At 35.6% G+C, this 25,704-nt stretch overlaps 1 protein-coding gene across 4 annotated transcripts in view; it reads right to left on the bottom strand.

The window, feature by feature from the left end:
* The window catches only part of LOC136026924 (capon-like protein), a 235,660-nt gene extending 210,433 nt beyond the window's left edge, over positions 1-25,227 (bottom strand). For 2 of the 4 annotated variants that reach the window (XM_065703771.1, XM_065703761.1), the window contains exon 1: positions 12,631-12,875. In XM_065703771.1, coding sequence (XP_065559843.1) covers positions 12,631-12,744 — 114 coding nt within the window. In that variant the 5' untranslated portion in view covers positions 12,745-12,875. Of the gene's footprint in view, positions 1-9,241; positions 9,323-12,630; positions 12,876-25,061 lie in introns of those variants that run through there. The other 2 variants (XM_065703760.1, XM_065703770.1) reach the window with 2 other exon arrangements.
* Positions 25,228-25,704: the final 477 nt, after the last annotated feature.

Genomic DNA, 25,704 nt, shown 5'->3' on the forward strand with positions numbered 1-25,704 from the left:
AAATGAATACTCCAGAGGAAAATCGATGGGACAATTTTGTTTTCTATCTCGTTTTTGTCAGAGGAAAGCTTTGAACAGCTTTAATTGACATGCATTCGTGTTGATATAATACAGGGAAAGCTAAGATTTTAATTACTATAACAATGTCCAATGAAGTGTATATTGAGCACGAGCAGATATTGAATAATTTGGGAGGGACCTCAATTATACTGGGGTCACCCCATTGATATTCTACACCCCTTAACGCAAGTAACTAAAGTAACTTTCTACCTTTTGACGAGTGCATATGCCCCTGAGATCCCCCCTCGATCCACCCCCGATAATAAGCATTATAGTACATGGTTTAAAGTTTATGCTGTCAAAAATAGTTATCAATCTCTGTCTTTTGAAGTGCCCATTTTACTTAAAAAATACACCAGAAGCAGTAATCTGATATTTAAAAAAAAATCTAAAGCATAGATAAATTAAGATGACATAACTTAAAATAAAAAAAAAGAAAAACAGAAAGGTTGTTGCCGACCAAACATCTTAACTTGAATGGGCCAAAGATGACAGAATATTAACTGGTTGTTTTTTCTTTGTTTTTGTTTACATTTTGGTTCATTTATCGCACTATTTTGTGTGTCTTTGTAAACTTAGTCCATTTTATTTTTTATTGCGCTACATTAATGAGAAGGTTCGTGGAAAGTGATTGTGAATTCTTAGCAGCCTAACTAGCTACTATACGGTAACTTGAGGAAGGCCTACCATCCTACTCAAATGCTCCTTGATCTACAACATCCTCCAGCTCTAATTTCTTGTTTACGACAAATCATAAGGGCTGTAACTACGCATCAAATATTATGCTAATAAATAATATTTGGGCACAGGCCTCGGGCCCCAGCCGCCTGAATACATTTTTTTTATTTCTGGAAATTCCTTATTCAAACAATCAACAATTCTAGAATCGACCCTTCTCCCCTTAAAATAAGTCCTAATTAAATGTCAGATATAACTTTTGAAATTCTCTTATCGAACTCTCGACACAAAATGAATGAACGTTGCTAGCTTCAGTAATGTTTGATAAAGTTCATCAACATAATACTTGAAAGAAGTATTTCCAGCTTGTCCTTGTATTTTCCCCTGTCAGTATTGTCTGTGCCTTTCTTAATCTAAGCACGTTCAGGGGATTTCCATTGTAAAATTCTCCTTCTTCCAAAAACTTTCTGGACTAATTTTTTATTCATCATATGAGGCTATCATTTGGCATATTGTATAGCCCTTGCATCTTTTGTCGTAATTAGAGTAGAGACATTTGGACCTCGGAGCCCTAATACGTTATAAGAAAAAAGAATGGCTAGAAACGGGTTTCAAAATGTTTGAAGTAATTTTGAAAAATTGAATTCAAATATGAATTTCGTCACCCGGTTTATTTGTCACAAGTTCAACTATTGCTGCTACTACTGACAACTCACTTAAGCATCACCCCGACTGAAGTAAATACAACTTATCCTCCACTCCTCCTCCACTCCTCCTCCACTCCAGTTGTTGTGGTGCTGTGGAATGGTTTGCAGTTTGCATTCGTCATAAACTTATTCCTCCGCCCCTAATCTCCGGAACAAAACCTGCTTGCAAGGCCTTATGGCGCCGGGGTGGACTTTTCACCAGTTTGCCTAACCAGAATCGTGACTGTAAACAGGCGCTGCTGGGCGACGTCGAGGAGTGTGCGTCTCTTGAGGAATTTATAGCCTATTAAATTATACAGCTTTGCACTGAATCTAGATTAATGGAAAATTCTTCTGTGTTTTTTTTTTTTTTTTTTTTTTTTTTTTTAGGGGTTTGAATAACAGCACTGGTTTGATGATTCTTCCTTTCTCCCTATTGATAATGACTATTACTTTATACTTTAGTTTCTTTTACTATCTAGTAAGTTTTTTTTTATGGATATTCTATTATTTAGATTTATATTTAGGGTTGTAAAGTAAAAAGAAAAAGCAGTCGAAAAGGAGTATTCTGAATTAACCATCAGAAACCTTGCAAAAAGTGAGAAATCGGTTTGACATATTTGATGAACAGGGCAAATGAATACATTCTCTTAGAAGATATTTCCTTTTATTAATTTCTTCGAGTCTAGCGAATTTTAGACATTATTACAGATGATTTTCTTCTTGAGGCAGAGGCAACTCTGGTCATGAACCTATCTTCAAGACCAAAACCGTGGTAAAAAACGCAGAAAAATACGGTTTTTTCAGATGTTTTTTTTTCGGTTAAAGTTTAACATTTTTTTCTGTTATTTTCTCGTTCGCTTTAGCTGAAACTTCTAGTTTTTCTCTTTCTATTGATAAAATAGTGGGGGCACAGTGGGGGCACCCACTGTCGTTCACTTGGTGTAAATCTAAGAATGGCACGTGTGGCCCGATACATGTTATCTGTCCCGATACATGTATCGATACATGATCTGTTGACGATACATGTTATCGTCCCGATACACGTGATCTTGTATACATGTTATCTGAAAGTGGACACCCCCTTGGATAAAAGTTCCTGGAAGTAAAACCAAAACATTCATTTTTTAGCATGTTACTAATTTCACTGCCTTTATTAAAGGCATTACCTGTTATTTATTTTTATATTTTGTTTTATTCGTAAATGTAAAGGTTCCGCGGTCTAAGAAATTATTTAAGCATCCTTTTTTATAAGCTTTTGCCGAGGCCTTTACTAACAGAGCTAACCACTTTTATACATTTATCTATTTATTTTCATTCCATTTGTATATAGAAATCAGGGGGATCTATAAAATCATTTCCATATAACAAGGCAAATAGATTTCAAATGGCCTCAATCTTTTTCTTAGTCTGAAAACTGCTATCATTATCAAACTTAATTATACAAATATTCTATAATGATGATTGTATGCCGAAGTCATTTACAGAACAATATAATTTAGTTTTGGGATTTAAAGCAGAATAAAGTACAATCAGATAATCGCTTTATACCATATTATACAAATCTAGCACATTCTATCCTAACAAGCATGATCTAACAATCAATTTATCTTATAATATATTTATATATTTTATAATTTTAATAATTATTATTTACTACCTAGAACAATGATATAATTTATAATTATTAATTAATCATGAGCAATAACCGTTTAATAATTATTTAGTTAATTATAGTTAATAATTATATTTAAGTAATATCAGACTGAGAAATTATTATAATATACAAATCAACAAATGTCTAGGATTCTTTTAGTATACTTTAATAATTCTTTAAAAAATATTCTGAAATTATAGTTTCTATCGTCATGGTAATCAATCTACCATCCACTAACACACTATCATTTAGTATTCATCAAATACAAGCTGGTGTGAATCGTATACAAATGCGCATTCAGTTGCGTATCCAGGATTTTGATTGGGGGGGGGGACACATATGGAAAGTGTCTTTTTAGTCATCAGCTTCGTATTTGCATGTGATTTTCATGTTGGCGGGTGGGGGTCGACCCCTCTCACCTATCGAAGATAAGGCCGTATATTTACTTTAATTGATCAATAGTTTTTCGTGTTAAAAACAAAAATAAGTTACGACTTAGCTTCCACTCATGTCGGCTTGGTTGGCTTCAAGAACGTAGGGTTGCCTAATCTCTCGCCAGAATAAACATATCCCACTTGCAATAAGAGTTTACTGATACCGAGATTTAGCTAGCGCTAATTTCAGCCAATCAGAATTTTTAACCCAGTTTTTTAGCAAAACAGGGATTCTCATAACAAATCTCAAACCTCATAACAAATCTCATAACTGGCTCAAGCTAGTGCTAATTAAATAATTGATTCGAAATTTTTTACATCTCCTGTTACCATTTAGATTTCAAAATGTTTATTCTGGGGGAGATTTAGAAAACCCAATTTTCTTTCGGAAAAATTCAAAAGAAAACCCACGAAATCGGGATATAGTGGAAACATTGATGCCAGTGCACACTTTTCACCGAATAGATAGGAAATTGCAATCTTACACTAATCAAAGGTCTACCTTATTAAGAAAGCCTCGTTCTGCTTAATTCCTCATTTTATACGTTTCATTGAGGAATGCTATTAACTTTAGCCAAGTAGAAAGGCAAACCTTTCTTGTTTTATTAAGGAACGATTCCTTCTCTGTTCACAGTGGCGTCAATTGGGGGCTTGGAAAGGGAATCCGTGCTCCACAGATTTGAAAAATACCTCTTTTGAGGTATTTTCATTGAAAATGCCTGTTTTGGTAATTTCATTAAAAAATATGAAAAAACAACAAATTCCCCCCTAGATATTACAAAATTCATTTTATCTCCCCAATATTTACGTGAATTGATGTTACTGTCACTCCAACCAACTCTTGAACAACGGAATTGCCAGTTATGCTCCAGATTCAGTTTTTCCGGAAAATTTTAATTTGCTACAGGCTAGGATGTTTTTGATTTCGGGAACTTTGGTAGTTAGTGAAATTAATGACAACTCAGAGCTAATTAATGATTCTTCATTAACACTCAATCCAGTAAAGAGTGGTTATTTACAAGGAATTTCGGATAATGCTATAATGTATTCATTACTGTGTTTATTCCTTTGTTTCATTTTTAATACAATTTTTCTTACTTTGTTTGCTCAAATTTTTGGCCCTGTGTTTTTCTTTGTCGCTGTTTTTATTTGTTCCTTCATATTTGCTTATATTGTTTTCTGCATTTTTCTTTCTTCTTCTTTTTTCCTCTGCCGCTTCGTTCTCGAGCTCCTCTGTTTTTGTCTTACTTTGTACCTGTGTTTGACGTATTCAGTTCTTATTTTATTGGGCTTTGACTGTGGCAAAATGCCATATCAACTGCTAGCTATTTTGTCATCTAAAGTACAGCTCAAAACTGTTACTTAGTTTGTAATCCTAAGTGTTGCTCCTGGAACACAAATAGAGGCGACAAAAAACTCAATCATTTCACAATTGTATGGAAGATATGTGTTAACACGTCAATCCCATGTCTTAGACATCGATCATAGTCTAAATAGTATTAGAAAATGGTCTAATACTATTTCCACCACGTCTTAGACAATGTCAAAACATGTTAGAACACCACGTCTTAGACAACGTTAATCCCACGTCTTAGACATCATAATCTAAATAGTATTAGACAAAGTCTAATGCTATTTCCATCACGTCTTAGACAACGTTGAAACATGTTAGAACACCACGTTTAAACTCCATGTCTTAGACTACGTTAATCCTAGATCTTAGACATCATAATCTAAATAGTATTATACACCGTCTAATACTCTTTCCACCACGTCTTAGACAACGTTAAAACGTGTTAGAACACCACGTTTTAGACCACGTTAGTCCCAGGTCTTAGACATCATAATCTAAATAGTATTAGAAAACGTCTAATACTATTTCCACCATGTCTTAGAAAACGTTAAAACATGTTAGAACACAACGTCTTAGACAACTGTTAATCCCAAGTCTTAGATATCATAATCTAAATAGTATTAGACAACGTCTAATACTATTTCCACCGCGTCTTAGACAACCTTAAAACATGTTAGACCACGTCGTAGACAACATTAATCCTACGTCTTAGACTTCATAATCTAAATATTATTAGACAACGTTTAATACTTAGACAATGTTAAAGTTTGTTAGAATACCACGTTTAAACACCACGTCTTAGGCAACGTTAATCCCACGTCTTAGACATCATAATCTAAACAGTATTTTATATAATCAGTTGCCAGAGTACAGTGGTGAGCAGACTCTTCCTCAACCCGTTAAAACATGTTAGAACACTACGTTTAAACACCACATCTTAGACAAGGTTAATCCCCCGTAATGGACAACGCTAATCCCACGTCTTAGACATCCTAATCTAAATGGTATTTTATATAATCAGTTGCCACAGTACAGTGGTGAGTAGACTCTTCCTCAACACGTTAAAACATGTTAGAACACCACGTCTTAGACAACGTTAACCCTACGCCTTAGACATCATAATCTAAATAGTATTTTATATAATCAGTTGCCAGAGTACAGTGGCGAGCAGACTCTTCCTCAACCCGTTAAAACATGTTAGAACACTACGTTTAAACACCACATCTTAGACAAGGTTAATCCCCCGTCATGGACAACGCTAATCCCACGTCTTAGACATCCTAATCTAAATGGTATTCTATATAAACAGTTGCCACAGTACAGTGGTGAGTAGACTCTTGCTCAACACGTTAAAACATGTTAGAACACCACGTCTTAGACAACGTTAACCCTACGTCTTAGACATCATAATCTAAATAGTATTTTATATAATCAGTTGCCACAGTACAGTGGTGAGTAGACTCTTCCTCAACACGTTAAAACATGTTAGAACACCACGTCTTAGACAACGTTAACCCTACGTCTTAGACATCATAATCTAAACAGTATTTTATATAATCAGTTGCCACAGTACAGTGGTGAGTAGACTCTTCCTCAACACGTTAAAACATGTTAGAACACCACGTCTTAGACAACGTTAACCCTACGTCTTAGACATCATAATCTAAATAGTATTTTATATAATCAGTTTCCACAGTACAGTGGTGAGTAGACTCTTCCTCAACACGTTAAAACATGTTAGAACACCACGTCTTAGACAACGTTAACCCTACGTCTTAGACATCATAATCTAAATAGTATTTTATATAATCAGTTGCCACAGTACAGTGGTGAGTAGACTCTTCCTCAACACGTTAAAACATGTTAGAACACCACGTCTTAGACAACGTTAACCCTACGTCTTAGACATCATAATCTAAATAGTATTTTATATAATCAGTTGCCAAAGTACTTTGGTGAGTAGACTCTTCCTCAACACGTTAAAACATGTTAGAACACCACGTCTTAGACAACGTTAACCCTACGTCTTAGACATCATAATCTAAATAGTATTTTATATAATCAGTTGCCACAGTACAGTGGTGAGTAGACTCTTCCTCAACACGTTAAAACATGTTAGAACACCACGTCTTAGACAACGTTAACCCTACGTCTTAGACATCATAATCTAAATAGTATTTTATATATAATCAGTTGCCACAGTACAGTGGTGAGTAGACTCTTCCTCAACACGTTAAAACATGTTAGAACACCACGTCTTAGACAACGTTAACCCTACGTCTTAGACATCATAATCTAAACAGTATTTTATATAATCAGTTGCCACAGTACAGTGGTGAGTAGACTCTTCCTCAACACGTTAAAACATGTTAGAACACCACGTCTTAGACAACGTTAACCCTACGTCTTAGACATCATAATCTAAATAGTATTTTATATAATCAGTTGCCACAGTACAGTGGTGAGTAGACTCTTCCTCAACACGTTAAAACATGTTAGAACACCACGTCTTAGACAACGTTAACCCTACGTCTTAGACATCATAATCTAAATAGTATTTTATATAATCAGTTGCCACAGTACAGTGGTGAGCAAACACTTCCTCAAATATGGAGGATCCGAGATCATCCCACTCTGTGGTAACATAGTAATGTTCCATAAGTTCCCAGTTTAGCAAATACTTGTAAAATATTTGTTCAAAATCACAGATAAACGTGCAAATGACAAGAACTCGCAGTTGTAATAAAGACAACGAAGGGACCATTCCTTAATAAAACGTAGGAAATGAGAAATGAATAGGAATGAGGGTTTAAGTCTCGGTCTAAATTTCCAAATTGTAAGCAATATATTAATTGCACCAATTATTTGCTTCATTATTTACTATTGAATACTTTCAGGGCTTTTCCTGGGGTTGGTGGCGGCCGGGGAAAGTAACTATGGCGCCCCTCCCAACTCTAACATAAATAAAAAAAAACCCAGAATCCCAAGCTAAGGCCCCAGACACGCCCCCAGATTAAGCTTGCCCCAGTCACCCTTCTTTGAACGACCCTGAATACTTGTAAATGTAAAGCGTATCAGTTTCTCTTATTTTATACTTTTCTGGAAGTTATTGTTAGGCTTAAACAAAGCTTGGCCAAAGCATTTCCAGACATAGACCAAGGAATCTATCTCATGGGAAGAAGGGGGATGGGTATTTCGTTTAAACAATAAAAATTAAGCCAATTATGTGAAAACTATAGGAAAATTTTGTGAAAATCATACTATTTAGGGAGGAAGCCTGGGACCTTGCACAAATGTGTGAGTAAAGCTAATTTCTAAATACTGCACCTCCCTCTTTCTTCTTCGCCTCTAGATTCTTGGCTCGTAAACTCTACAAGGGGTGTCAATTCAGGAAAATGTGGAGGGGATTTGTTTCGATTTTTAAAGGAAATATAAGCAAAAAGATATTTTAAACGTCTAGGCTTTTTCTTCAATTCTTTGTAAATGAACGTAACAAAGAAGGGTACTTATCAAAATCTGGGGGTGTCGTAATTGCCTCCCTAAGGTTTGGATTTGACTACAATACATTCAAAGACCACACTGATTATACATGAAGTATGAAACCAAGATAGGAAAGGATATGATAAATGAAAATAAAAAATAAATATTTAAGGGGAACTGAAACTTCCTGGGAGGGAATTAAGAGAGAGGCTTTGAATAGATTGGGATGGAGGAGGAGCATGCGTTGCTGTTTTGGCCTCAGGTGGCTTGCTGCTGCGATGAGTTGTATTAGTTTTTTTAGTAGCTTTCATTGTGTCTATTCTCTTCTTGTTAGGTTCACTTCGAAAGGTCAGATCTTATATATATATATATATATATATATATATATATATATATATATATATATATATATATATATATATATATATATATATATATATATATATATATATATATATATATATATATATATATATATATATATATATATATATATATATATATATATATATGTATATATATATATATATATATATATATATATATATATATATATATATATATATATATATATATATATATATATATATATATATATATATATATATATATATATATATATATATATATATATATATATATATATATATATATATATATATATATATATGTATATATATATATATATATATATATATATATATATATATATATATATATATATATATATATATATAACGACGAAGACCACACTGCCTTTCCATCACAAACACCAAAAACAAGAAGAACAATAGGGAATTTTTTAAGAAAGTGGGAAACGAATTAGAATGAATATTTTGGCCCTATGCCCAAGGGCCGTCCTCAGCAATACAAATAAGAAAAAACAACTTACAAGAGGATAAAATCAATAAAACTAAAATGAACAGTTTTTTCGAAACAGTCCCAGCATCCTTACCTCAGCGAAGTTCAACCAGGACTGATAAATAAATTGTTATGAAACGAGGCAATTCATTGAAATGAAAGAAAATGATTTAAAACACGTTTTTAATGCCAGCCTAGCTTTTTTCGCTGCTGATCTTATAGGTCTATTTGTGATTAAATAAAAAAAAAGTTTTTTTAACGGAAAGTATGTAGGCTAGCGATATTAAAACTTAAAACGAATAGAAATTACTTCGTATATGAAAGGGGCTGCTTCCTCATCAACGCCCCGCTGTTTACGCTAAAGTTTGACTCTTTCTCTTAACTCTACTTTTTAAAACAGTAAAAAAATTTAGCGTAAAGAGCGGGGCGTTGATGAGGAAGCAGCTTCTTTCATGTACGAAGTAATTTCTGTTCGTTTTAAGTTTTAATGTCGCTCTTGACTTTCCGTTAAAAAAAAACTTGTTTTTTTTTAATTTAATTTCTGAACGTTTTTGAATCAATGTATGTTTTGATTTTGGCTCTCCGCAGATGAATAATTGAAACGAAATTTGCATATTTATATTTTTTGGCTAAATGGCTTTCTCATAGTTTTGGTCGAATGATTTTGAGAAAAAAAGGAGTGGGGGAGGAGGCCTAGTTGCCCTCCGATTTTTTGGTTACTGAAAAAGGCAACTAGAACTTTTAATTTTTAACGAATGTATTTATTAGTAAAAGATATACGTAACTTACAAATTAGCTTACGTAACGAACTTCTGTATTTTCATGTTTTTATTACGTATATGAGGGGGTTTACCCCTCGTCAGTACCTCGCTCTTTACACTAAAGCTTAAATGTTGTCCCAATTACTTAAGAATGACCCCTGAATCACAAAAGCCATAGAATAAATAGTTGAAATTACTAAAAATACTTTAGCATAAAGAGCGAGGTATTAGGAGGAGGCGGGCCCATCATATGCGTAATAATTTCTGTTCGTTTTAAGTTTTAATGCTGGCCCTTACTTTCAGTTGAAAAAACTTTTTCATATTTATTTTTTCATTGTTTTTTTAAATAAACTAGAAAATCCTGTGCTCCCTTCATGGAAATTTTCTTCCCCCATGATAAATTCCTCCACTGAAAGTTCCCCCAACATATCCCCATCTTCTCAACCCCTTCCACCAACCAAAAAAACCCTCCCGAAAACGTCTGTACACTTCCTAATAACCATTACTATGACTGGTCAAAGTTTGTAACTTGTAGCCCCTTCCACGGGGACTGTGGGGGAGTCAATCGTCCCCAAAGAGATAGTTATAAGGTTTTTTGACTACGTTGAATAAAATGGCTATCTCAGAATTTTCATCCGGTGACTTTGGGAAAATAATTAGCGTAGGAGGGGGCCTAGGTACCCTCCAATTTTTTCGGTCACTTAAAAAGGGCACTAGAACTTTTCATTTCCGTTAGAATGAGCCCTCTCGCAAGATTCTAGGACCACTGGGTCGATGCGATCACCCCTGGAAAAACAAACAAACAAACAAATAAACACGCATCCGTGATCTGCCTTCTGGCAAAAAATACAAAATTCCACATTTTTGTAGATAGGACCTTGAAACTTCTACAATAGGGTTCTCTCTGATATGCTGAATCTGATAGTGTGATTTTCGTTAAGATTCTATGACTTTTAGGGGTTGTTTCCCCCTATTTTCTAAAATAAGGCAAATTTTCTCAGGCTCGTAACTTTTCATGGGTAAGACTAAACTTGATTAAACTTATATATTTAAAATCAGCATTAAAATGCAATTCTTTTGATGTAGCTATTGATATCAAAATTCCATTTTTTAGAGTTTTGGTTACTATTGAGCCGGGTCGCTCCTTACTACAGTTCGTTACCACCAACTGTTTGACAGGTTCTGTGTTAATATCTATTGGTCTTTTATAATATTTTATAAGGTCATTTTTAATTAAATTTTTGTATAGAGCATTCAGTGAATATTCTCCTAAATCTCTATTTAAGGAAATATTATTATTAATCTTAAGTCTGATTTCAATTGTTTCTCGAACTACTTGCTTTATGCCTAGATCATTGCTAATAATGGCGGATTCTTCAAAAAGTATTTTGTGGCTAGAATTTTCGAAAACATGGCTGCTTAAAGCAGAATCTAAAGAAACAGAAGCTATATTAGAATTCAATATTGAATTTGTGGTAGAAGCGATTATTATATTCGTAAAGAACATAAAAAAGGCATCAAGTTGTATGTTCGCTTTATTGGTAAGTTGGCTATATGAACTGTCATAATTTTTTTTTCAAAATTCGTCATTTTTAAGAGCTTCAATAGTGTTTAAATATCAATTTAAGGTAGACGCGATTATTATATTCATAAAGAGCATAAAAAAAGGCATCGAGTGGTATATTCACTTTATACGAAAGCCAGTTATATGGTTTGCTATAAATTTGCCTTTTCTTGTACCGTACTTCATTTCAGCAGTGGCATAGTTTCATCAAAATCCTGGGGGAGGGGGGGGGTTAAAGTTGAGGCCGATTTTTTCAAATCAAGTGGAAATAACGGTAAAAAATAAAAAATAAGCCATTCGGTACCATAAATTGTGTGGCATAGTCTCATCAAAATCCTGGGGGAGGGGGGGTTAAAGTTGAGGCCGATTTTTTCAAATTAAGTGGAAATAACGGTAAAAACTAAAAAATAAGCCATTCGGTACCATAAATTGCTATAAAAAGTACCGTAAAGAACCTTTATTGTACTATAAAGATAAATATAAAGTAAAAAAAAACTTGTTTGTTTCTGTTTCCGTGGATGCATGAACTATGAAGATCTATTTTAGTTTTGACAAGATTTTGGAAGAAACTAATTTTCAGCTCGAGGGAAGCGGCGCATTGGGATCTGAGGGGGTCTACCGAGGTCTTGGAAGGGAAGTTACTCCCCTTCCTATCCCAGGCAATTTACGCCCCTGCATCTAAGCAGAAGATCTATTTTTCAAGGTTTCACTTTTACAAATTTTCGTCTTCAGTTCTCAGGGCCTGAAGGAGTAGAGGTGGGTACTTCAAAATACCTTCCAAGGGCATACTTTAGTTTTGTAGATTCACTCCTGAAGATTACATTTTCTTAGCCTAACCCCTTTCCAATATAACAAAAAGTAGCTAAACTAGAATTTTACCTTTATTTTTCTTTACTTAACCACTTTCCAAGATAGCAAAAAAACCTTGTCTAGATTTTTAGCCCTCCCCCCCTTAACAAACATTTTTCTCATACATAATGTTTCCCTCACAAGAAACCAGCAACGTTACTTTATTTGTAGTTATGTATATTGAATAACAGTATTTTGAAAGCCCCCATGTAAACAGAGATATAATTTAAAATACTGTAACTAAACCTTAGCTTGGAATGATATTCCATGTTGAAATGCTTCTTCGGAATATAGAGGTATTCTCAAATCGTAATCATCATTTTGTACTAAATTATACTGTTGTCTGCTTCTAGACGGCATAATTCCATAAAATAATACAACACAAACTAACTAAACTCTTTTAATTCACAGACACGCTATTTATTGAGTAAATTATTTCAAGACCACCCGAAGGAGTTGTTAAATTCCTCCGTGTCTCGCAAAAGACTAATTTCTTTAACAGAAACTGCCGAAGAGTACAAGCAGTGAAGAGACACAACGTCCTCGGGGAGATTCAGGCGCTCTGTAGATCATCGGAATTTTTGGAATTAATTTGTAAAACTCGATAAAAAAAAAGAAAGGGGAACAACCGATCGGGAAACAGTGAAATAAATTTCCCAAGTAAACAATGAAATATTGACTTTACGACAGTCACTAATCTTCTGGGTTTGACTAGTAAGTTTAACGATTTTGTGAGAGATGATGAAAGTGCTGAATAAACACTAGCTGGCCTGAGCGCTGAATGGTAGCTCTGGGTTAAACCCTATCCAAACTCACGATTTTGTCGATTTTTCTATTAGTTTTTTCAACAATTTTCCCATAGTTTCTGGCTGTTCTCGCAAATTGACAACTCACTAAAGATAAAAATTTGGTATGACGGAAATATATATTTCGGAAAATGGGGCAAAATTTCAAAGAGAAGTTCTGTAGAACAATTAAGAAATTAAAGTAAATTTCGTCCCCTTATATTTCAAGGGTGCTCAAAGACCACTCTTCCCTGGTACCCACCTGATGCCTACTCCAACCAGTATTTTTTCTAGATGGCACAATAGGTTCAGAAATTATAATTCCGTTGTTATATTTTACCCGTGGGTCAGCTAATTCAGGAAGGCTATTTGGGCAAAGCCGCAGGGCTCTGGTCCCTTGAGGTTGAAAAATACCAAAAATATGAGCCTAGATAATTCCACCATTAGCTAGTAATAAGGTTTTTTTCGGCAGGTTAGATCTTTTCGGAAAATTCTTCGATCATGTCCCTCCGCCATCTTAAACAAAATCTGGGTTTCTATCTAAATAGTTTGTTAAATTAGAGCCTATTCTCAAAATACAAATTTTAGCTATACTCTGTGTATTTTTAGAGCAGAATTGACTACTTAAAAATCTGGTGATCCTGGATATGTTAGAGTTATTAAATTTAAGGCTACTCACCAAAATTTACGAGCCTGAGGAAATTTGCCTGGTTTTATAAAATGGGGAACCTACCTCCATCCCCCCTCCAAAAAAGTGATCTTAATAAAATTACGCCATCAAATTCAGCATATCAGAGAGCCCCTTTGCAGAGGTTTACAAAAATGTAATTTTCGCCGAGAAGAATGATCACAGGGGTAACTGTACGGAACGAATGGTCCTATAAAATCGAGAAAGCATCATTCAAACGGCAATTAAAAGCTCTAGTGTCCCTTTAAAGTATCCAAAAAAATTGTGCCATAGCTAAGTGGCGTTTACTGCCATTTATTTATTTAAAGCTTCACTTAACTGAAGTGATTCATTTGAGGATTGATAAAAGTATACAGTATTGAATAACTGTGCATTGACTGCTATGCAGGAGTACTGGTGGATAAAGGGGCGGGGGGATCCACCCAAAAAATTTTCTGGCGTCCTCATTTCTTTTTTTCTGTTGTCAAGCTTTTTAAAAATAAACTTGTCATTTTGGTCAATTATCAGCACCCTTGTCACATTCCCCTCCCCCAATATTTTGCTTATTGTTACCCTTGTCACAGTGGACCCCCTCCCCCAAGATTTGCTCTAGATCCACCCCTTAAGGAGCACCGGTGTGTAGGTGGGGGAGGGGGTCTCAAATAGAAGCAAAAGAGTTTTTTGGCAGGCTAAGGGGTTAAACTTGGTCTCTAATTTTCATTCATCCATGGAAATATTAATAATTAAGCTAATTAAGCTAATTAAAATAATTAAATAATTAAGGTAGTTTGGGCTGAAAGCTCCTCTCTTATTGCAGAAAACGTGTCTATGTAACACACGCTATTACATTCTTGTGCAAAAAAAAAAAAAAAAAAAAAACAGATGCAAGTGGAATGTCGCAAGCACCAGGAAATTTTACTAGAGGGGGGAGAGGGAACTTATACCATAAGCTTCGTTTTATCGAAGTTTAAATGGTAATTTTTCTCACTTTACTAATTATATACTTTTTTCAAAATGTGTTCTGGCTGCCAGAGGGCATTGACGCTATACCCCCTATCGACACCCACGAAAGAAATTTTCTATAAACAAAAGACTCATTAGAAGATCTCACCTAAAAAAATTTTAAAAGGATGATATTATAATTCATTGATAGTGCTGACCCTCAAAATATTTGTAGGGATGGACTTTTCAGAGAGGATTATCGTCTTGAAGTATTCTTAGTGAATTTGAACTAGAAAGTAAAAAAGGGGGCTGAAGGAGGGAGTAGCAGCAGTTCTCAAATTTAAGAGAGCATTGGAGTAACCATTTAATACTAAGAAGCTCAGGGAGGTACCTTTCGATACGTGCCTGAACAGATGAAAAGTCTCGATATGTCACGGGGGTACAAAAGTGCTTACCCAACGAAAATGTTTTTCAAAACTGGTAAAAGGCACTGGTTTCAGAAGTTACACCTCATATGTTACATTTTGCTCATGAACATGTCTCTTCAGAGAGGCTAATTGGGAGAATCTCGAGGGCTATTATTCCCTAAGGCTGGAAAAGTGGTAAAAAAGAAAAGTTGTAAGAAAAATAAACCATCAACTAGATTTAATTCACATTATTAGTGCACAATCCTAGAACTCCCTCCCCATCACCCCCATGAAACCAAAAAGGTACGGGTAAATCAAGTCTTAACTTAAATCTTTCTTTCCCCATTAAAAGTTTTACTGACGATTTTATATTTTATTGACCCAAAATGACTCTCTTTAGTTGTAAGAGTTAAATATAAGAATAAATTCATTTTTAATTAAAAAAAATTAAGTAAGCAAAAAGAAACAGTGTTTTAAAATCTAAATAAAAAATTTTTCGAGACTTGACCAGAATTTTATTTCGGAGAGTACTTTACTCAATTTTGCGGCAATTCCATTTTGGGTAGATTTGTGGCAGAGGTATTAAATTCATATAAAGGGAATATAAGCATGTAAATTTTCCAATTTGGCTCCAAGTATTCTCCCTTTAAAATCCCCAAATTTGACCTTTTCATTACCTTTTTCGCTTTTTATATCAATTAAACAACCGCCACCATCAATAGATGCTTGCGGGCATGGTTGATCTGAACCCTCAGAATTTTACACCCCCCACTCCTGAAATCATTATCTGACAACGAGCAAGAACATAAAAGGATGATATTTTTTGTTAAAAGAGGAGGACGATAAAGAGGAAAAAACTTGCAAGAGGAAAGAGTGAGGAGGGCGAAGACTTTAAATATGGTAGTAAGGATAAGAATAATTTGGACACCTTTGGTGTCCAAAGGACACCAAAGGTGTCCTTTGGAGTAAATCAGCTGTTAGGATCTTTTCCTGCGTGCAGGCACTGGTTCATGCGTCATAAACCAAGCTGATAAAGAAGAAAAAAATTTTGAAAAAGAATATAAAAGAAGGAGAGATAGGTGAACTTATTTAACAATTTAAATTTAAATTAAATCAAAACAGCTAAACAAATCAAACTATTATACACCACCCACTACCCCACCTCAAGGCCCTTCGTCTGGGAATGTTGGTAGAAGAAGGTAGCACAGGGCGAATTAGTTTTTTAAAGGAAACGACGATTAGTTACTTATGCGGCAGAACAATTAACTCATTTCTCTGCTGTAGATGCTTAGCCTAGTAAATGTTCTTACTTCTTTTTGGGTCTCAACATGTTTAGAAGTTTTTTTTGTGTTTTTTAATATGTTGCATCAGTAGTGTCCCCCAATTACTTTAATGACAGCCATTGGGAGTGTATTATTGGAGCTACTACCCCCTCAAGCCTTAAGTACGCACACTTGGGTCTTGCGTAATACCAGAATGCACCTGTTTGTTATGTAATTGTATAACAAACCTGGCTGTTACGCAATAGGAATTTTTGTTTGTTTACTTATGCAAGTGTTTTCTCCAAAATATCTTTGGTTGCTGCATAACAGGAGTTGTTAGAGATCAGAATACACTAATCAACTGGGGAAGTCCCAGTTGCAAAAAAAATGATCTTGGTCCAATATTTACAAGTAATGATGATATAGTTTCACGTGACTTGTTTGGTTCCCATGGACCGTTACAGTCCAGCAAAACTGGTTTTGAAGGTCAACGACACGTGACATGATAGGTCTTATTGTTCACTCCCCTCAGTATTGAAAAAGAGATCAGTGCGTCAACATCGAGGATATCATTCTTGGCATATTCTTTAGTAATTGATGTTTTTACTCTACTGTATATTGAAGGCACTAGCAATGGCGAAATGAAACTTAGAGTGCCTAACGTAGTTGTAGAAATTACAAATGGTTGTCAGCTAGCCCTAGAATGGGACGAGATGTTTGCTCAATATTTAATAACTTTGAGAAAGTCCGTGTCGGAAGAACAATTATGTTTTGCAGCAAAAGTTAATATAATGCATATACAAATATTACAAGACGGATTAAATGCATTAGTGAAATATACTGAAGACAATGATCTAAATCAATCTTTATAAAATGAATTACTTCGCTGAATTTTGTTATTGGATATTTTACTAGCGGGAATGAATCTTTATTCTTTGTTAGTCTATAATTGGTAGTGAGAGTTTCTGCATTAAAAATGTCTAGATCTGAAAAACAAAATCATACGAAATGGAGTGACTTTGGAAAATTATTTGATTCTAGATGATGATTTTGCAGTTATCTCTTCAAAGGAAAATACTTTCTCAAAGAGTGCTTAACGATATAATGAGAAATGATGCTCCGTACTTGGGCTATTGTATAAAATAGTTACTTCATTGGCAGGATGCGTTTTCTCTATTTATTGACTTATTGAATTATTGAATTATTGGAACAAAACAAAATGATATTGTGGATTCGGTTTTAAGCACTAGCAAGACATGCCTGGAAGGATCACTTCTCTTCACTACTAAACCTGGATTGTGTTAGCCAGCCCGACCCTGACCCTCTTCAAGTTGCATCTAACACCCCTAAGGCCCTGTGTGAGAGTAAGCAGCACCCTTTCACCTCTACAGAAATCATGAAATCACCGAAACGGATGAAAAACAACCAAACCCCTGGAGCCTGTGGTATCCTTGCAGAACTCCTGAAATATGGTGGGGCAGCGACCCTTCTCTGGCTCTAAATAGTGTTCTTCATAGTATTTCATACAGAATGGATTCCAAAAGACGTCGAGGGGCATCATTCTGCCTCTTTGGAAACGGAAAGACAGTCATAGAATCTACTCGAACTATCGGGGCATGACGCTCCTCTCTGTGCCCGGGATGCTCTTTGCTATGACCCTCTTGGACTGCTGTACCACTTTCCTCAGAGGCCAACGAAAAATCCAACAAGTTGGCTTAATGCCAGGAAGGTCTACCATGGAGCAAATATTTACTATGCGTCAGCTGGTAGAGAAGAGTCGATAATTTCAACAAAGAGCATATGTTGCCTTTGTGGATTTCAAGGCTGCTTTCGATTCTATCGACCGGCAATCACTCTGGCTCGTACTGAAAATAAAGGGACTACCAGCGAAGTACTGGAGCCTTTTCGAGCGGCTCCACAAAGGGACAGAGAGCTGCGTGCAAGTCAATGGCAGATGCAGCACATCTTTTGAAATCAATACTGGAGTCCGTCATGGTGGTGCTGCTGCTGTAGAGCTCTTTAATTGTGACATCGACTATATTAGGACTTGGACCATAAACCAGCTCCAGTTTGGGTTGCAGTACGGTGATAGAGTACTTTCAGATGCTGACTATGCCAATGACCTTGCTCTTGTCTCTGATTTACTATCGAAGCTCACAGATGCCCTACAGATCCTTGCTGATGAAGCCTGAAAGTTGAGGCTGTCGATTAATTGGCACAAGACAAAAGCGATGTTTGTTGAGCCCCGTGCCGTAACTCACCACGTCCCCCACCAGTGTTAATGGTTGGTGTCACATCAGCTGAGATTTTTAAGGAATTTAAATACCTTGGCTCTATCCTCTCAAATGACTGATCAATCCTCAAAGATCTAATGCACCGAATCGTGAAATCCTCAGCAGTGGCGGAAAGACTAAGTGCCTTGTGGAGGAAACCTTCTATTAGCCATAGGACCAAAATGCGCATATAAAATGCTTCGGTGGAATCCGTGATTCTTTGCGGAGCCGAAACCTGGCCAGCCACTCAGTCTGTGCTTAGAACCGTAAATATAGCCCGAATAAATATCTTTGCCACATTGAAGGACTATGCTGGTACGATTTTGTTAGCAACGAGAACCTCCTGGAGTCAACTTCTCAAACACCCTTCTCAGTCAAACCCGCCCATCGAACACTATGTTTGTACAGACATCTGCTTCTCATGCCTCCCGACACTCCCGCACGAACTATTTTTAACTTTGATCCCGTGCTGCACGACAGAGAACGCCCAAAAGGTCGTCCCCAACCAGATGGAAGGACATGGCAGGGGTCTTCTTAGCCATTAAAAATACTCAGGAGGATGTCCACATCCTTGCAAGACACTGGTCTAAATGAAAACACCATGTAACATCACTCTCGACACCGGAAGCATTTCAGCAGGAGTATTAAGTCAAGACTAGCTAGATATTCGTTTAAGACGGCCATTTTGCAAGGCTACAGCAAATAAGTCAACATTTAAAAAAAATCCTGTTTAAACAGGATTGATTGATATGATTTGTGACGTAACTCGATTACTCCTCCTCCTAGAAGACATTCATTTTATCAATCGTGTGTCAGATCTTTTTTGGCAGTGAGACAGTCAATATTGAAAAATGTTTTACACATGTCTATTATGTTCGTATGCATCGGACATCTGGCCATCCTGTAAGAGTTGTACTATTGTTGATGACTATAATGAAAAGCATAGACTATGCAATCCAAGCAAATTGCATAGAAGATACGCATTGAAAATTAAAGACTGTACTTCCTGCCTTGAAGATGTCTGTAACTCTCACACTAGAGGTTTCCCATGCTCAGATTATCACTATGATAAACGTGATCAATGGAAAAGTACTTACCCTTTTATTATTGGAAAAAACCCTAATCGTGATTTCAGTTTATTTTTAAGAGGCTAGTATCATCGTTGTTTTAAATTATTTTGGAAGGAAGAACCTGTTCTAAGCTTCAATTGCTGGAGTAATAAGAGTCTCAGTTTTACGACATCGCTCTGAAGATTCGGAGTACCATTATTATAAGCCTACTGACTTTCATTTGATTGTTATTGAAGGGATTCTTCATATGAGAATATCGTATGTGATACTGCTTCAAATAGGCAACACTGAAACATCTGAATTTTCAAAATAGTATTACTGACTTTACGAAGAGACAATAAAAATGAAGTTACATTATATTGTAGAAAATGTGAGCCTGACTTTTCATGTCAAGATGAGTACAAGTTGAATCCTGACGATCTGGCACCACTTATCATTAACAACAGTTAACTATACGTAGAAAAAGAAATCACCTATACGCAGAAAAAGAAATCTAGAGAATGAAGATTCTTTTGTTCACACAAGTCTTTTTTATAAACCCATTCACAAACATTTTTAAAGCATTTTACTCTTGGGGCATATAAATTTATATTATACAGGTAGGAAAGAGTAGTTTCAACTAAAAAGTCGTTCAATCGAGGATTGTCCGCAAAAATACTCAGAAATTCAATGTAAGTATATCCGCGACATCGAAAAATAAAGTATAATAGTGCACAAAAGCCACAGCTTTTACTCGAGAAATCTAGTAATTGCTTCCAATTTTGAATAACAGATTTTCCACTTTGCTCAAGAAAATGTTTGATATAAGGTGTGTGGAATGCAAAGGGTAGGCCAAGAAAATTGAAAAATTCAATATTCTTCGCTATTTGAAAGATGAATAGTCAATGTACCGTTTTTACAGTTTTTTGGGCCACTATTAACAGTTTTAAGAGCATTGTTAACACATTGAATGTGGTCGAAGAAATCCAAGTTTGGACATGTGGGATCTAAACTGAATACATTGATCATTTGACTAGTGTTAATGGTACCAAGTCTAATAGAACGCTGCCTCCAGGTGTAATTTCCCAATATGTTTCAAATTGAATTAGCGGGATTAATGCTATACACCTTTTCAACGGTTCGGTAAAGGTAAACTATAAGCGTACTGTGCACATTCGGACATTACTTATATCTTGAGTACTGGACAAATCATACAAATCATATCGGATAAATGATACCATGAGTTTTTGCAATCATTTCATCGGTTATACGAATAGCTGCGAATTATGATCTAGGGATTGCATTGTCAATTCATATGGCGTCCTGTAGAATTTATCAAAGGATAAATTGTAGTGTGGAATTCCATTTACTTTAAATACAAGGGATGAAAGTCCAAACATTTCAAATTTATTTGCTAAGTTTGTCCATGATCCTATGGCACAGGCAATTTTTACAAAAGCCAAAGAAAGTTTTGAATGAATTTGGCCATTGATAAGTGCCAAATCCGTGTCGGTATGTGAAACCGTAGCAATATGTCGTTGATTCGTGATTGTATGCAGAACAAGCAGTTTGATATTATTTACACTAGCTCTTAATTTTTCAATTACCAAAGCAACAGAGCTCATAACCTGTTGTTTTCATACATGAAGTGTTGCCGAGGTGAAAGAGGCTTTTACATCACATGCAGCGGCAACTACCAGGCAAGTCGTAGCTTTATATGCATCTTAACATTGGGAGACATCCATTGAGGTATATTAAATATTTTATGATTTATTTCGCCAACCAAGTGTGAATCTTTATTTGTCATATCTCAAAGTATATTGCTAGTGCCCGTGTCCGTTCTCTATTCATCTCAAATGGGTAAACCTCTCAATTTCTTATAAGACATTGGAGTCATCAGCATGGATTGTATAGAACTTGAATAATTTGAAAGATTGTTGCTTAGCTTACCAGCGTTCCATTTATGTAGACACTGATTTGTCTAAGAAAATTGTGTAGTACACAATTTTCATATGATAGCCCTTTTGCTACACTTGGTTTTTCACTATTAGATTTTTTGACAATCATATGCAAATTCATATATGTGAACTTCAAATTCATGATATAGTCTTCACTGAAATATATTTGAAAATGAACATTTTCAGAAAGCCGTTGTTGCAGATAAAAATAGTTCATAGTAAACAAGTTTTCCAAGCAAATAAATATTTTCTGCATAGAAAAGATTTAGAGATGAGTTGAATGAAGGATGAAACTCTTTATGTGGTAGCTATGCCTTTTCTAGAAAAAGAAATCCTTTTTGGATCTAAAAATATTTAATCTTGATTTCTTTTTGTTTTCTGTCAAGAGTGATGTTTTTCACTACCTGCCTGAGTTGAGGCAGATGAGTGATTAGGTCTTTCTTGACCTTTTGGAACCTTTTCCACTTTGTCTGAATTTAAATCGCTCTCCAAGGGATCGCGTGAAGAACTTGAGATTCTGTGAAACACTTTCTTTAAAATTCTTCCCAAAGCCCCAATCGTTTAGTGTAGAGGACGCAAAATCTGTAGGAACCGGAGCAATTTATTTTTTAGCAAGAGGAAAGCAGTGCAAAAAACTTAGCAAACCAATTGCTGAGACTGCATCCGGACATAGTAGAGCTACCTTTGTGATGTTCTATTCCATGACCCAATTGTCTTGGTCTAAGAGTAACAACATAGCAATCAATATCAAGGCCAACAAAAGTGTTTTTATATTAGCCATCCCGTAATTGAATGGATCGAAAATGACATGTTAGTACGGCCAAACTGTTTTTTATTCCTAGATGATCGTCCATTTCACTTCTTAATGTTAATTGACAGAGTTCCGAATACGAAGTGTCAACTGGAATATATTGAAGATGCTTTATACTGTATTGGGGAATGTATTTCTGAGTTGTTTTTCGTTCAAGTACATGCAGGAGGGGGATATTGGTATTACTGACTCTCGATGTCTCAAAAAGAACGCATAATGAAAATAGAACTATGAGACGAGAAGCCGGGGGGACAGTCTGCAAAAATAACACAATCTATATCGCTGGTGCTCCAAGCAGTTTTACCATTGATTACATTTTGTTTAAAACAAAGAACATATCTCAGATTATCGTTGAGAATACCTTCTTATTGACAACGGGAGAACTATCTTAGATTTTGCCGTGGTCTATTGCATAGTTAAATTGAATGGCACCATGAACGGAGATTCTTCTGGTTTTAGCACAACACAAACAATTTTTACCGCCTAATTTTTTGAATGGTAATGTCATGAAGGGGCATTCACCTGTTGATTCTATCCATTCCTCGGTAGCGAGTGGCCAATCATGTGGTCTAACTTTTATGTCATGTATACGGTCTTTTCTCGGGAAATCATATGTATTTTAAAGAATACAATCAACAAGAGCAACTTTAAACATTCCCTCTAATTTTATAGCTGGGGACAGTTTTGTCAAAAGTCACTTGTTTTATTCAAATCAATGTATAGTGGATCAGAGACATAGGACATTAATGTCACATAGAAATCATTAGTCACTGTGAACCTCTTCAGCGGCAATCCAAGAATCAAAATCAGAGCTCTACCCTGACCAGCGAACATGAAACTTGCTTTTACCCTTGCGAGTTCGACTCTTTAATATTTTTTCAATTTGGTGCATTCCATTGTTTTTAACTTTTTGGAATTAATACTCGTAAAAGCCGACAAGAATCTCTTCGTCTTTCATATCAAGTAGATTATATGTTATAATTTTAGTGTCTAAGACTTTTGACTCTTTAAAAAGTTCAGTGGACCCCAAGTAATTCCGCTTTTCAAAAGTATTAGTTGTTCAATTAATTTGAACTGTATCATCGCAACGAAATTTCTTCTTTTTGGCTTGCCTCCCTTCAGTGGAATACTGATAGAGAACATTTAAAGTGTATTTTTACCGTGGTGAACTTCAAGAGGACTAAGATTGGACAGGAGTCGATGTGGACATTGGTTATAAATCAAGATTATTTTATAGAAATCTTGAACAAAAGTAGCAGTATTTTTCAATGTACAATATCTCGAAATTAATCGAACTATTATCTGACTATGACTGCGATAAAGTGTTGCATTGTATTTCAATAGGATCTTTTTTACTTTTAGATTAAAAAATTCACTTCCCCGATATGTTTGGATTTTTCTAAAAGAATCTCGTTCAAAGGTATATTCAAGGGCTCTATCAACTTCATCACCTCTCTTTCTGCGCAATGGAATGGCATATGCGAAGCGACTAAAAACACTGAGTGTAAGCAACACAACTAAAGACTGTAGTGACGTCTTTGAATCCCATAAAAAGCTAAAAGATCTGCTTGTAATATATGCAATGGAGAAAAGACTATAGTCCTTTGGCAATGACTTCCGCGAACTTTGTGATTTTGATGAAGAGCGTAGCTGGACTCACTCTGTAAATACTCTGTCCCTAACTTCATTTCAACTCCAGCGACTCGAGCAAGTGTGGGTGGGGAGCTTATACTTTTCCGCTTCGCCAATATTTTCATAAACATGTTTCAAAACTTGAGGATTTTTGAATGTAAGCGCGGTGTAAAGGGTCCGCTGCCCTTTTGCATACTAATAGGTGATGCACTAATATTAAGACGCCTTTGATTGATACTTTTTAAATCATAACCCCCCACTGGGCGTGCTAGTATTTTCCCAAATCGATTTTAAACATTTTTTTATATTGGACCATATTCTCTTAATCGATTTAAAATATGTTTACTCCCAATAAAACATTTTGGAAAGTTTGATAAGTAGCGTTTTGCTATTAAAAGTGGGCTATGTACCCGTCTCTAAAAAGGATAATAATCGATAAACGAATATTTTATTTTCATTGTTGTGAAAAACCCATTTCTTTGGGGCCAGGGGCCCCCAACAGTGGCATTGAACTAAGGAGCTATCTTTAACAGCCTGTAACTTTAGGCCAGTTTGGACTCTCGATGTTCTTATAGAGTGTAAAATTTACCTCGCATAAAAACCTATTTTTCACCGTTAAATAATGATGAAAAGTCCATTCCTTTTAAACCTAGGTGTTCCTCAAAACCCCTCAAAATTATCGACAGGACACCCTGTTATTTTCTCCACTATAAAGCTGAAAAGAAACCTATTTTATAGGATGGGCAATACCATCAAACCTGCCTCGAGGGATAGCGAACAGAGGTCCTCAGCATCTTAGCTGTTTCACCATACCATAAAATTAAGCTTTTTACCGCTAAGAAATTAAGCTTTTCAAATAATATCATGATTTGTCAAAGAATTCACGCTTACGCTGAGGGTGATCATCTGCGCATCATCGCATTGCATGGGGGTCGAAGGGGCAGCATTCTTGCCGCTTTGTTGGATGACCACAGAAGGGCCCACGTCATGGCCTTGTAGAGCAGAAGTGGACATATTCTCGCAGCTTCGGTGGGAGACTGCAGAGGGGGCTGCAATTTCGCCATGTATTGGGGACGCATTCTCGCTACTTCGCCTAATCCTCGGCTTCTTTGCTGGAGGGGCCCCTGAAATTAAGATAAAATTGTGAAACAATATTCATTTGAAGATATCAAAAAAGGGCTGCTTCCTCATCAACGCCGCTCTTTACGCTAAATTTTGACTCTTTCTCTTAACTCTATTCTTTAAAACAGAAAAACTTTAGCGTAAAGAGCGAGGCGTTGATGAGGATGCAGCCCCTTTCACATACGAAGTAATTTCTGTTCGTTTTAAGTTTTAATGTCGCTCCTTACTTTCCGTTAAAAAACTTATTTTTTTTTAAATGAAAATGAAAATGAACAAAAAAAAACGTTAAAAAACGTTTTTGAATCAATGCACGTTTGATTTTGGCTCTCCGCAGATGAATAATTAAAACGAAATTCGCATATTTATATTTTTTTTTTGGCTAAATGGCTTTCTCATAATTTTGATCGAATGA

This window comes from Artemia franciscana, chromosome 5 (assembly GCF_032884065.1).
Source record: "Artemia franciscana chromosome 5, ASM3288406v1, whole genome shotgun sequence".
Classification (NCBI taxonomy): domain Eukaryota; kingdom Metazoa; phylum Arthropoda; class Branchiopoda; order Anostraca; family Artemiidae; genus Artemia; species Artemia franciscana.